This window comes from Hemitrygon akajei, chromosome 29, assembly GCF_048418815.1.
Source record: "Hemitrygon akajei chromosome 29, sHemAka1.3, whole genome shotgun sequence".
Taxonomy (NCBI): domain Eukaryota; kingdom Metazoa; phylum Chordata; class Chondrichthyes; order Myliobatiformes; family Dasyatidae; genus Hemitrygon; species Hemitrygon akajei.
The window spans coordinates 1,947,945-1,960,323 of NC_133152.1; the positions used below are offsets into that span (position 1 = coordinate 1,947,945).

The window sequence follows — 12,379 nt, forward strand, 5'->3', positions numbered from 1 at the left end:
AGGGGTTTGGCCATCAAACACATCTGGGTGATTGACAGATGCGGGAAGTACCACTGCGGTTAAATTTGGGGGGTGGAGAGATTTTACTTTGCGCGGAGATCTCCGTTGTTTCCTCGCGGTGTGTCAGGGCGGACGCTGTCCCGGGCTGGAGGATTGTACAGACACTCCCTACTGCTAGACCCGCCGCGCCGTGCGCTGGGGGAGCGTGAGAGGGGTGGTGCTGGGTGTGCAGCGTCCCTGGGCGAGGTGGCGGCCCCCGCTCCCGCCCCCGCTTCAGTCGGCGCTCCGCAGCGAAGCGGAGGGTCGCTGTCAGTGGCGCGGATCTCTCCCTCCCACAATGGGCATCCTGTGGATCTTCTGCCTGCTGTTCGCCGCCGCCGCCGCCCTGGAAGGTACCGCGCTGCTCCGTCTGTGTGTGCGTGTGGGTGGGCAAAGTTTGTGTTGGCGGGCGTTCGGAGCGAAGTAGTAGCGCGGCCGGAGAGCGGACTCCGACTCTCCAGCGGGCTGTGGGTCTTGGGAAGCCAAGCAGGGCACCGAGACACTGGGTTTAGCAAGCAGCTCTGTGCTGCTTGAAACGCCTTAGGAGAGAGAGAGTGTATGCATCAAAAGTTGTGTCCGTGCGCTGTCTTATTGTGTGCAATGTGATGTGATGGAGTGTCTGCTGGCGGGCTGCTGCTTTCGGAATATTTCTGGACCCAACTCGGAGTCCGGGTCGTGAGTTCTCCTGCTCGGGAACCTCACTCTGCCTTCGGCGTGGTTCGTCGGTGCATCGCTGTGCTGTCGTCTGATGGGAATTATCCTGGTGCGGTCGTGCTCTTGTTCCGGGCGATTGGCCGGGGGTTGGGGGGGGGGCGACCGGAGCCCTAGCTCAGACTCTCCCCCTCAGCCGGGGCTCCGCTGTGCCCCGCTCCAAGGCGGTGGTGGGCGGGCGCTGTCCAGGTGTGTGAGAGAGAGAGAGAAATATCGACTAAAGCTCTTCACGAGGCCGGCATCTCTCCAGACAATTCAGTACTTTGGTCCATCGGATGCAGCTGTTGCTTTTTCGGTGTATTATTTAGGGAATTGTGACTCCGATGACCCGTTGACTCCCTTTGAATTCATCATGTTGACCCTTAAAATGTATTAGTGGTCTTCCTTAGCCCACGGGGCAGCAGGTTCTACGTTCTCGGTGGTGGTGGGGGGGAGGGGGTTGGGGGGGGGGGTGGAAATTCCCGTCGTCTGCTGCTGACCACATTGGCTGTTTTCAACAAATGTGGACCCTACTGGCCAGAGGGTTATACTTCTAATCTTTGAATCTAGATCGCAGAATGCGTATTTTTAATAGTGTAATAGCGTAGCCTTTGTGCTTTGTGCGGGTTGAAATGTTCATAAAATCATATCTTTAATACGTTAAGCTTCCATGTCTGGATGATACATTCTGTAACCTGGAAACAATGAAGGGGTTGGTTGTCATCAGAGCATGTGAATGTGTCATTTAAAATTCAACTTGCGAATTTGTGTATATTGTGAAAACTTTCATTAATATGAGGAACATCCATCTGCAGCATTTGTTCTCGTACAGTCACCCCGTCAGGCATGCCAGGAAGTAAGAGGCCATAAATTCAGTAGTTGTATCTTTAGTTTTCAGTTTGTAATCTCCCAGACGATATTGTTTCAGGTAGACATTTGCCTTGCATCTTTTCAATGTAGTAGTTGTAAGAGAAGGTGTGGTACAAGATTACTTTGAGGTTTAAAAAAACGGTTTGTGCAGTGAATGAGATAGTGTCTTTCTAGCTGTTAACCTTTCTAATTGTATGATGGTTGTACAGGTGATTATTTGAAGTTGGTTCAGGTTAACAACACAATTGTCTGTCAGTCTGGCAGTACAGCTCAATGTGTGAATCTGGATAAAGTCTGCTGCATGTGCAGGGTGCTGATACATTGCTTGTGGCAGCCATGGCTGCAATTCCTCTAATTTCAATATAAAAATGAGAATTTGGATCATACAGGTTAATTCAGTGATTCAGCAACAGCTTCTTCCTCTCTGCTATCTGATTCCTAAATGGACATTGAACCCATGGACACTACCTCACTTTTTAAACATATTATTTTTGTTTTTGCACAATTTTAATCTATTCAATATACATATATTGTAATTGATTTACTTATTAACATTTATTTATTTTTCTTCTATATTATGTATTGCATTGAACAGCTGCTAAGTTAACAAATTTCCGGACACATGCTAGTGATAATAAATCAGATTCAGAATGGTCATTTGCAGATATTCAAAGGAAATGAGTTAAATTGAATGTTTATGCTTGAACAAGGAGTGAAGTGTTATTGCAGCTGACGTGTGTGATGTTCCACTGGCTTGCAGTTTGGAGCAGTAAGGCTTTATGGTGGTGCAGGTACTTACGGAGGTTAGTGCTCTTGGAGTTCCTAGTCAGGAATTGCTCCCACCATTACCTTTTGTTAAGATACTGCTCAAGCTCTTCGTCAAACCTAGAGTGGATTCTTTGCTTTATACTACAGACTGCCTTTGCATTTGTGCCTGACTTAATTATACCAAGGATTAGAGGTAGATAATACCAGGGATAATGTGGTTTACATTGAGCTGACACAAACCCAAAAAGTAATGATAACTTGAATGTAAGAAATATGTAAGAAATTGAATGTTTTAAGGCAAGTGACAAAACAACCTGACAGATAAATGAAGCATCAAAATGAATTTGGATCCATTGAATATTGTGACTTTGAAAAACAGAAACAATGGAGGAGCGATGCTTCTCTGTTCATAAACATGAACAGTGAATAGGCTTGGATCTGCATCTCAGCAAATGATCAGAACTGTTCTTCACCTACAAATCTGAGGCAAAAAATTGCATCTTTGTTTTCTGGTGTTGAAAGGAAACTTCCTGCTTGCTGATTTCTTTATTTTCTTCCTCATCACATTTTAGACTGTATATGTCATCACAGGAGGGGTTCAGGGAGAATGCTAATGTTAAGCTGCCAAGCTATCATTTCCCTTTGTTCAACATTACTCGATAAATTTTGATGTGAGGTACAGACATGAGCCTGTTGCAGTAAATAACTTGGCGGCAGATTTGTAGTTTGTAGTTTTAATGAATTGCTGAAAATAAAATTAATTCATTTGCTTCTCAAATTGGTGTTTATGCTTTCAGGCCAGTGATTCTCAGTATTATCACAACTCACTGCCCTGTAACGGGAAGGCCAATAACTGGGAGTTGCTGCATATCCTCCTTGCACTCCATGGGGTTTCTTTTGTACACCTCTAGCAAGAGCAAATAACATCCATTTTCAGGGAAACAGAGATTTTCAACACACAAGCTGCATACAATACACCCTCATGTGTATTCATGTGTATTTTGAGTTCACTCAAAATCACATGAGTTGCATATTTCTATTTATTGTAAATGAAGTGAAGGATTTGAGCAGGAATGCATTCCGAGTTGATAGTTTTGAAGGGGGTGGACATTGTAAATGGAAAACAAAATATGGATACTGTGTAATTTATGAATGGGATAGACTTGTAAGGTTAAGCGCAAACCATGGATATCACATACTTGCATTTGTGAGGTGTAGTGGAATCACTACGAGGTGGTGGTGAGAGGGATTGTGTGGTTCCAGGGTGATGAATTAAACACTGAGGAAGCAAACAGTGATGGATCAGAGATAGCTGAGTTGCACAAGACTTCGGCAGTAGTGCATCCTACAAGCCTGCTGGTGATGCATTGCTGTCAGGATGCATTTGGACTGTGCAGTAATAAATCGTGCTGCAGTGTTCCAGATAAAGTAGTTTAGTGACAAAAGCCATGAGGATGGAATGTGCAGCTTTTGAACATTACAATTCAAAACTGTTTACGTTCCTTTGCTGAATGTGATGTATGTAATATTGATCTTTTCAATATGCTCATAACAACAGAAATACTCAGATAGAGAGGGATTATTGGGAAGCTGGTCTTTCTGGACCACACCTACTGCCAGTCTAAATTATTATATGAAAATAAGTCTGAAATCAGAGTGACCTGGGGTGATGAGGTGTGTTTGGTACTAACTTTATCAATCCAGTGTTGGCTTATTTGAAACATTGTTACTTTGCCTCCAAGGTTGCCGAGGATCACCTGCTGGGGAAATACCGGTAGTGTTGTGGCTGCTGGCATGAGTTAGTCCAGGGCAGGGCACAAAGTTGCCATTGATTCAATACTAATTGATATTTGTGATCTAATTTCAGGCAAATTAGGTTTCTGTTGGAAATGAGCCATGTTAAACAATATTTTGTGAGTCATGATAGTGTGATTGTACTTGCCCAAAACATTACTGTAGTTTGAAGTAACTGTGCAAATCTACCTTGTAGATATAAGGTGAGTGGGAGTCAAAAATGTCACAATAGATACATCGGTTACTGTCTCCACCACAAGACTGCCGCACTTTGATGCATTGATTTCTATTGCAATGTGCACTTACAAATTCAACACAACATTAGAATTGGGGCAATTACAGAAATTAATATCATCGTTTGAGCAGAGTATGCTTGAGGGGAAGTAGCAACGTTCTTGAATTGTTGAACTAGTAATTCAGAGGAAGGGGCTAATAAGCTGTAGAAAATGAGCAACGTAAAATCTGGAGGAGCTGGCATCTATGGAGGGAAATGGATAGCTCTGTGTGTCCATAGACATGAGTTCTGACCCTATGAGGGAGGCTACAGAAATCAATTAATTAAATAAATCTGGGGAGGGAGAAGAGGGAAGTTAATACATGTAATAGTAACCAACATAGAACCATAGAACATTACAGCAAAGAAACAGGCCCTTCGGTCCTTCTTGGCTGTGCCAAACCATTTTTCTGCCTAGTCCCACTGAGCTGCACCTGGACCATATCCCTCCATACCTCTCTCATCCATGTACCTGTCCAAGTTTTTTCTTAAATGTTAAAAGTGAGCCCGCATTTACCACTTCATCTGGCATCTCATTCCACACTCCCACCACTCTCTGTGTGAAGAAGCCCCCCCCCCTCCCCAATGTTCCCTTTAAACTTTTTCCCCTTCACCCTTAACCCATGTCTTCCGGTTTTTTCCTCCCCTAGCCTCAGTGGAAAAAGCCTGCTTGCATTCACTCTATCTATACCCATCATAATTTTATATACCTCTATCAAATCTCCCCTTATTCTTCAACGCTCCAGGGAATAAAGTCCTAACCTATTCAACCTTTCTCTGTAACTCAGTTTCTCAAGTCCCAGCAACATCCTTGTAAACCCTCTCTGCACGCTTTCAACCTTACTAATATCCTTCCTGTAATTTGGTGACCAAAACTGCTCACAATACTCAAAATTTTGGCCTCACCAATGTCTTACACAACCTCACCATAACATTCCAACTCTTATACTCAGTGCTTTGATTTATGAAGGCCAATGTACCGAAAGCTCTCTTTACGACCCTATCTACCTGTGATGCCATTTTTAGGGAATTTTGTATCTGTATTCCCAGATCCCTCTGTTCTACTGCATTCCTCAGTGTCCTACCATTTACCTTGTATGTTCTACCTTGGTTTGTCCTTCCAAAGTGCAATACCTCACACTTGTCTGCATTAAGCTCCATCTGCCATTTTTCTACCCATTCCTCCAACTGGTCCAAATCCATCTGCAAGCTTTGAAAGCTTTCCTCACTGTTCACAACACCTCCAATCTTTGTATCATCAGCAAATTTGCTGATCCAATTTACCACATTATCAACCAGATCATTGATATAGATGACAAATAACAATGGACCCAGCACTGATCCCTGTGGCACACCACTGGTCACAGGCCTCCACTCAGAGAAGCAATCCTCCACTACCACTGTCTGGCTTCTCCCATTGTGCCAATGTCTAATCCAATTTACTACCTCTCTATGGATACCTGGCAACTAAATTTTCCTAACTAACCTCCCATGCGGGTCCTTGTCAAAGGCCTTACTGAAGTCCATGTAGACAACATCCACTGCCTTCCCTTCATCCACTTTCCTTGTAACCTCCTCAAAAAACTCTAATAGATTGGTTAAATGTGACCTACCATGCACAAAACCATGTTGACTCTCCCTAATAATTCCCTGTATATCCAAATACTTGTAGATCCTATCCAATAATTTACCCACTACTGATGTCAAACTTACCGGCCTATAATTTCCCAGATTACTTTTAGAGCCTTTTTAAAACAAAACAACATGAGCCATCCTCCAATCCTTCGGCACCTCACCCGTAGATACCAACATTTTAAATATATCTGCCAGGGCCCCTGCAATTTCAACATTAGACTCCTTCGAGGTCCGAGAGAATACCCTGTCAGGTCCTGGGGATTTATCTACTCTGATTTGCCTGAAGATAGCAAGCACCTCCTCCTCTTCAATCTGTGTAGGTTCCATGACCTCACTACTTGTTTACCTTATCTCCATTGACTCCATGCCAGTTTCCTTAGTAAATACAGATGCAAAAAATCCATTTAAGATCTCCCCCATTTCTTTTGGTTCCATACATAGCTGACCACTCTGATCTTCAAGAGGACCAATTTTATCCCTTACTATCCTTTTGCTCTTAATATACTTGTAGAAGCTCTTAGGATTATCCTTCACCCTGACTGCCAAAGCAAACTCATGTCTTCTTTTAGCCCTCCTGATTTCTTTCTTAAGGATTTTTTTTGCACATTTTATACTCCTCAAGCACCTTATTTGCTCCCTGTTGCCTATACATGTTGTACATCTCTCTCTTCTTCTTTATCAGAGTTCCAATATCCCTTGAGAACCAAGGTTCCTTATTCTTATTCACTTTGCCTTTAATCCTAACAGGAATATACAAACTCTGCACTCTCAAAATTTCTCCTTTGAAGGCCTCCCGCTTACCAATCACATCCTTGCCAGAGAACAGCCTGTCCCAATCCACGCTTTTTAGATCCTTTCTCATTTCTTCAAATTTGGCCTTGTTCCAGTTTAGAACCTCAACCTGAGGACCAGATCTATCTTTATCCATGATGAAGTTGAAACTAATGGTGTTATGATCTTTCATCCCTGTGCTAACTCGTTTCCTAATAGGAGATCTAATATTGCATCCTCTCTAGTTGGTACCTCTATATATTGATTTAGAAAACTTTCCTGGACTCATTTTACAAATTCTAACCATTCCCTCAATATTAAGTATGCCCCCCAAATACTGTTGGGGGGGCCCCAGATATCTGGCTCTGTGGTTCAGAAGGGAATGGGGGAGAAAAGGAGTGCAATGGAGAGTGGAGATTCCTTAATTAGAGGATCAGAAAGCAGATACTGTGGATGTGAAAGAGACACTCTGATGGTATATTGCCTCCCAGGTGCCAGGATCAGTGATGCCTCGGTTTTTGTGTCTAAAAACCGATTCTAAAGGGGGGAGGGTAAACAAATGGAAGTCGTGGTACATAATGGTACCAACAACATAGGTAGGAAAAGGGAGGAAGTCCTGAACAGAGAATATTGGGAGTTAGGCAGAAAGCTGAAAAGCAGTGCCTCCAGGACAGTAATCTCTGGAATGCTGAACAGGATCATTTGGCAGGTGAATTCATACTGAGAAAATGGTGCAGGGGGCAGGAGTTCCGATTTCTGGATCATTGGGATCTCTCCTGTTGAAGATACGGCCTGTACAAAAATGATGGGTTACATCTGAACCTGATGGAGACCAATATTCTTCCAAACAGGTTTGCTAAAGCTGCGGGGATGATTTAAACTCATTTAGCAGGCTGAAGTTGGGGCAGTTGGTATATAACTAGATATATTTTGTAGTGAGATTGAGGAAGGACAGGTAGATGATAGGGTAAAATTGCAGTTAGTATGAAGAGTTAAAGTATAATGGGGACCCAAGTCAAAAAGGGTGATGAATACAGGACTGAAGATGTTATATTTGAATGCATGCAGTATATGGAATAAGATAAATGATCTTGTGTCACAGTTAGAGATGGAATGTTGTGATCAGATGTGATATTGTGAGCATATCTGAGTCGTGGCTGAACGAAGATCACAGTTGAATCTTAACCTTTAAGAATACATATCGTATCAAAAGGACAGGCATGGAGGCAGAGTGGGTGGGGTGGCTCTTTTGGTAAAAAAAATTGAAATCAAATCCCTGGAAAGAGGTTGCAAAGGATTAGAAGACGTAGACTCCTTGTGGGTAGAGTTAAGAAACAGCAAGACTTAAAAAAAAAAAAGACCCTGATGGTAGTTATATACAGGCTTCTGACAGTAGTCAGTATGTTGGCTACATATTACAAAGGGAGGTAAGTAGAAGGCATGTAAAACGGTCAATTTTGCAGTAATCATGGAGGATTTTAATATGCAGGTGATTGGGAAAATCAGGTTGGTGCTGGATCCCAAGAGAGGGAACTTCTAGAATGCCTACAACAAGGCTTTCCAGAGCAGCTTGTGGTTGAATCCGTCAAGGGAATAGCAATTCTGGATTAGGTGTTATGTAATGAACCAGATTTGATTAGGGAGCTTAAGGTGACGGAGCCATAAAGAGACAGTGATCATAAAATGATAGAATCCACCCTGTGGTTTGAGAAGGTGAAGCAAAAATTAGATGTATCAGCATTATAGTGGAATAAAAGGAATTACAGAGGCATGAGAGAGGAGCTGGCCAAAGTTGATTGGAAGGGGAAACTAGCAGGGATGATGGCAGAACAGTAATGAATGCACAGGATAGATATATCCCCAAGATGAAGTATTCCAGAGGGAGGATGAAGCAACCGTGGCTGACATGGGAAGTCAAAGACAGCATAAAAGCAAAAGAGAGGACATATGCAAATGCAGAAATTAGTGAGAGGTAGAGGATTGGGAAGTATTTAAAAACGAATAGAATCCAACTAAAGCAATAAAGAGAGAAAAGATTAAATTTGAAGGCAAGTTAGCCAGTAATATAAAAGAGGATGCAAAAAGTTTTTTTCAAGTAAATAAAATGTAAAAGAGAGATCAGAGTGGATATTGAACTGCTGAAAAATGATGCTGGAGAGGTCGTAGTGGGGAATAAATGAATAGCAGAAGAAAATAAGCATTTTGCGTTAATCTTCACTGTGGAAGACTAACAGAATGCCAGAAATATGAGAGTGTTGGGGCAGAAGTGAGTGTCATTACTATTACTAAGGGTGAGGTGCTTGGAAAGCTGAAACGTCTGAAAGAAGGGAGATATTACCTGGGTCAGGTGGCTGCACCCCAGGGTCATGGAAGAGGTTGTGAAGGCATTAGTAATGATCTTTCAAGAATCACAGGATTCTGGAATGGTTCGGGAGGACTTGAAAACTGCAAATGTCAGTCCACTCTTTAAGAAAGGTGAGAGACAGAAGAAAGGAAATTATATGCCAGTTAGCCTGACTTCAGTGGTTGGAAAGATGATGAAGTCTATTATTAAGGATGAGTTTTTGAGGTAATAGGAGGCACATGGTAAAACAGGCCAAGGTCAGCATGGTTTTCTAAAGGGGAAATCATCCCTGACAAATTTGTTAGAATTCTTTGAGGAAATGACAGGTAGGATGGACAAATGAGATACAGTGAATATTGTTTATTTGGAATTCAGAAGGCCTTTGACAAGGTGCCATACATGATAAAAGTCGATGGTATTAGACCACAAGACATAACAGAAGTAGGCCCATTGAGTCTGTTCCTCCATTTCTTCATGGCAGATCCATGTTCTCAACCCTATTTTCTGGCCTTTTCCCCATAATCTTGGATGCCTTGACTAATCAGAAACCTTAAATATACCCAATGACCCAGGATCCATAGTTCCCTGTGGCAAAAAATTCCACAAGATCACCACCCTTTGGCTAACAAAATGTTTCCTCATTTCCGTTCTAAATCAATGTCCCTTTATTCTGAGGTTGTGCCCTCTTACCCAAGACTCCCATGCTGTAGGAACTCAGCATGACTGAGCGTCCTACAATATGGGAGGTGTTGAGACGCTCTGTAGGAACTCAGTACGCAACACCCAATCCAGGATGGCTGGTCCCCTAGTGGGCTCAACCACAAGCTGCTCTAAAAAGGCATCTCTTAGGCACTCTTCAAATTCTGTGTCTTTGGATCCAGCACCAACTTGATTTCCCCAATCTACCTGCATATTGAAATCCCTCATTACTATCGTAACATTTCCTTTTTGACAAGCCTTTTCTATCTTCTGTTGTAATTTGTAGCCCATATCCTGGCGACTGTCTGGAGGCCTGTCTGTAACTCTTATCAGGTCTTTTGACCCTTGCAGTTTCTTAACTCTACTAACAAGGATTCTATTTCTTCTGATCCTATGTCACCTCTTTCAAAAAATTACCAACAGAATCACCTCACCCCCTTTACTACCTGCCTGACTTTTGATGCAGTGTGTATCCTTGGATGTTACGCTCCTAACTATAATCTTATTGAGCCACAATTTAGTGATGCACAGAACCTCATCCCTGGCAATCTCTAATTATCTACCTTATTCCATATACTGTGTGCATTGAAATATAACACTTCAATCCTGTACTCATCACCCTTTTTGATCTTGTCCCAATGAAACTCTGCAATTCATCTCACTGACTGCAATTTTTCCCTGTTACCTGCTTGCCCTTTTGACAGTTTTACTGCATACTGCCTCTGGTGTTTATCAACTGCCCCATCTTCAGCCTCATCATTCTGGTTCTCACCCCTGCCAAATTACTTTAAACGCCACCCCCCCCCCCACCCCCAGCAGTTATAACAAACCTGTTCACATGGATATTGGTCCCAATCAGGTTTGGGTGTAAACCGTCCCTTTTGTGTCTTTGGAAGAGATCTCAATGATCCAGAAATCTGAAGCCCTGCACTCTGCATGAGTTCCTCAACTGTGCATTCATCTGCTAAATCATCCTGTTCTCACTCTCAGTGGTGCATAGTACAGGTATCAATCTATCCTGGAGGTTCTGTTCAAAGCTTTCTACCTAGCTCCTCAAATTTTCTCTTCAGGACCTCTTCCCTTTTCCTATCTATACCATTGGTGCCAAAAGGTACCAAGACTTCTGACTGTTCATCCTCTCCCCTTTAGAATACCTTCAGTAATATAGGAAAGGTGCTGGCATGCATGGAAGATTGGCTGATTGGCAGGATGCAAAGTGTGAGAATAAAGGGGGCCTTTTCTGGTTGGCTACCGCTGACTAGTAGCATGCTGCCTGGGCTGGTGTTGCTTCTTTTCATGTTATATGACAATGATTTGGATGAAGAAATTGTTGGCTTTGTGACCAAGGTAGGTGGTACTGAGGTAGTAGTGTCCACAGAAGAACTTGGACAGTCTTGGTGAATGGGCAAAGAAGTGGCAAGTGGAATGTAGTGTAGGGAAGTGCTTGGCCAAACACTTTGACAGAAGGAATAAATGTGTGGACTATTTTCTAAATGGGGAGAAAATTAAAAAATCTGAGGTGCAAAGGGACTTGGGAGTCCTTGTGCAGGATTCCCTAAAGTTTAACTTGCAGGTTGAATCAGTGGTGAGGAAAGCAAGTGCAATGTTAGCATTCATTTGGAGAGGACTATTATACAGAAGCAAGGTTGTATTGCTGCTTTATGAGGCATTAGTCAGGGTACATTTGGAGTATCGTGAGCAGTTTTGGGCTTCTTGTCTAAGATATGTGCTGACATTGGAGAAGGTGTAGAGAAAGATCGCGAGAATAAAAGGGTTAATGTATGAGGAATGTTTGATGGCTTTGGGCTTGTACTTTCTGGAGTTTAGAAGAATGAGTGGGGATCTCATTGAAATCTATTGAATATTGAAATATCTAGAAAGAGTAGATGTGGAGAGGACATTTCCTATGGTGGGGGAGTCTAGGACCAGAGGGCACAGCCTCAGAATTGAGGGAAGTCCATTTAGAACACAGATGAGGAATTTCATTAGCCAGATGATGGTGAATCTGGAATCTGTAGAGGCCAAGTCATTGGCTATATTTAAGGCAGAGTTTGGTAGGTTCTTACAGAGCTTCACAGGTTACAGGGAGATAACAGAAGAATGGGATTGAGAGGAATAATAAATCAGCCATGATGAAATGGTGGAGCAGAGTTGATGGGCTGAATGATCTAATTCTGCTCCCATGTTTCATATTCTTATGGTTTTATTAAACAGTTTTCATAAACACATTCACCAAAACTCTCATAATTTACCTTGCACATCTTTTGGGATTAAAGCAAAGATTAAAGTCACAAGGCAGCCTGCTGCTTTAAGATTAAATTTTCAATTTTGGCATCAAGTTAGAAGACAGACTTGGCAGCCTCATACAGATTACATTGCAAGCTTAAATTTTAAAACAGCATTCACCAATCTTTATTGTATAATCCAGAGAATTTGATCCACTCGTCCATCAGGCTGACAGTAGTCATTTAACAGACCCAGCTGAGGCATGACAA

At 42.5% G+C, this 12,379-nt stretch overlaps 1 protein-coding gene across 1 annotated transcript in view; it reads left to right on the plus strand.

Annotated features, from left to right (window-relative positions):
• The first annotated feature begins 292 nt into the window (after positions 1 to 292).
• Positions 293 to 12,379, plus strand: part of LOC140718199 (ephrin type-B receptor 2) — a 443,811-nt gene continuing 431,724 nt past the window's right edge. The window contains exon 1 of the mRNA XM_073031645.1: positions 293 to 392. Coding sequence (XP_072887746.1) covers positions 338 to 392 — 55 coding nt within the window. The 5' untranslated portion in view covers positions 293 to 337. The remainder of the gene's footprint in view (positions 393 to 12,379) is intronic.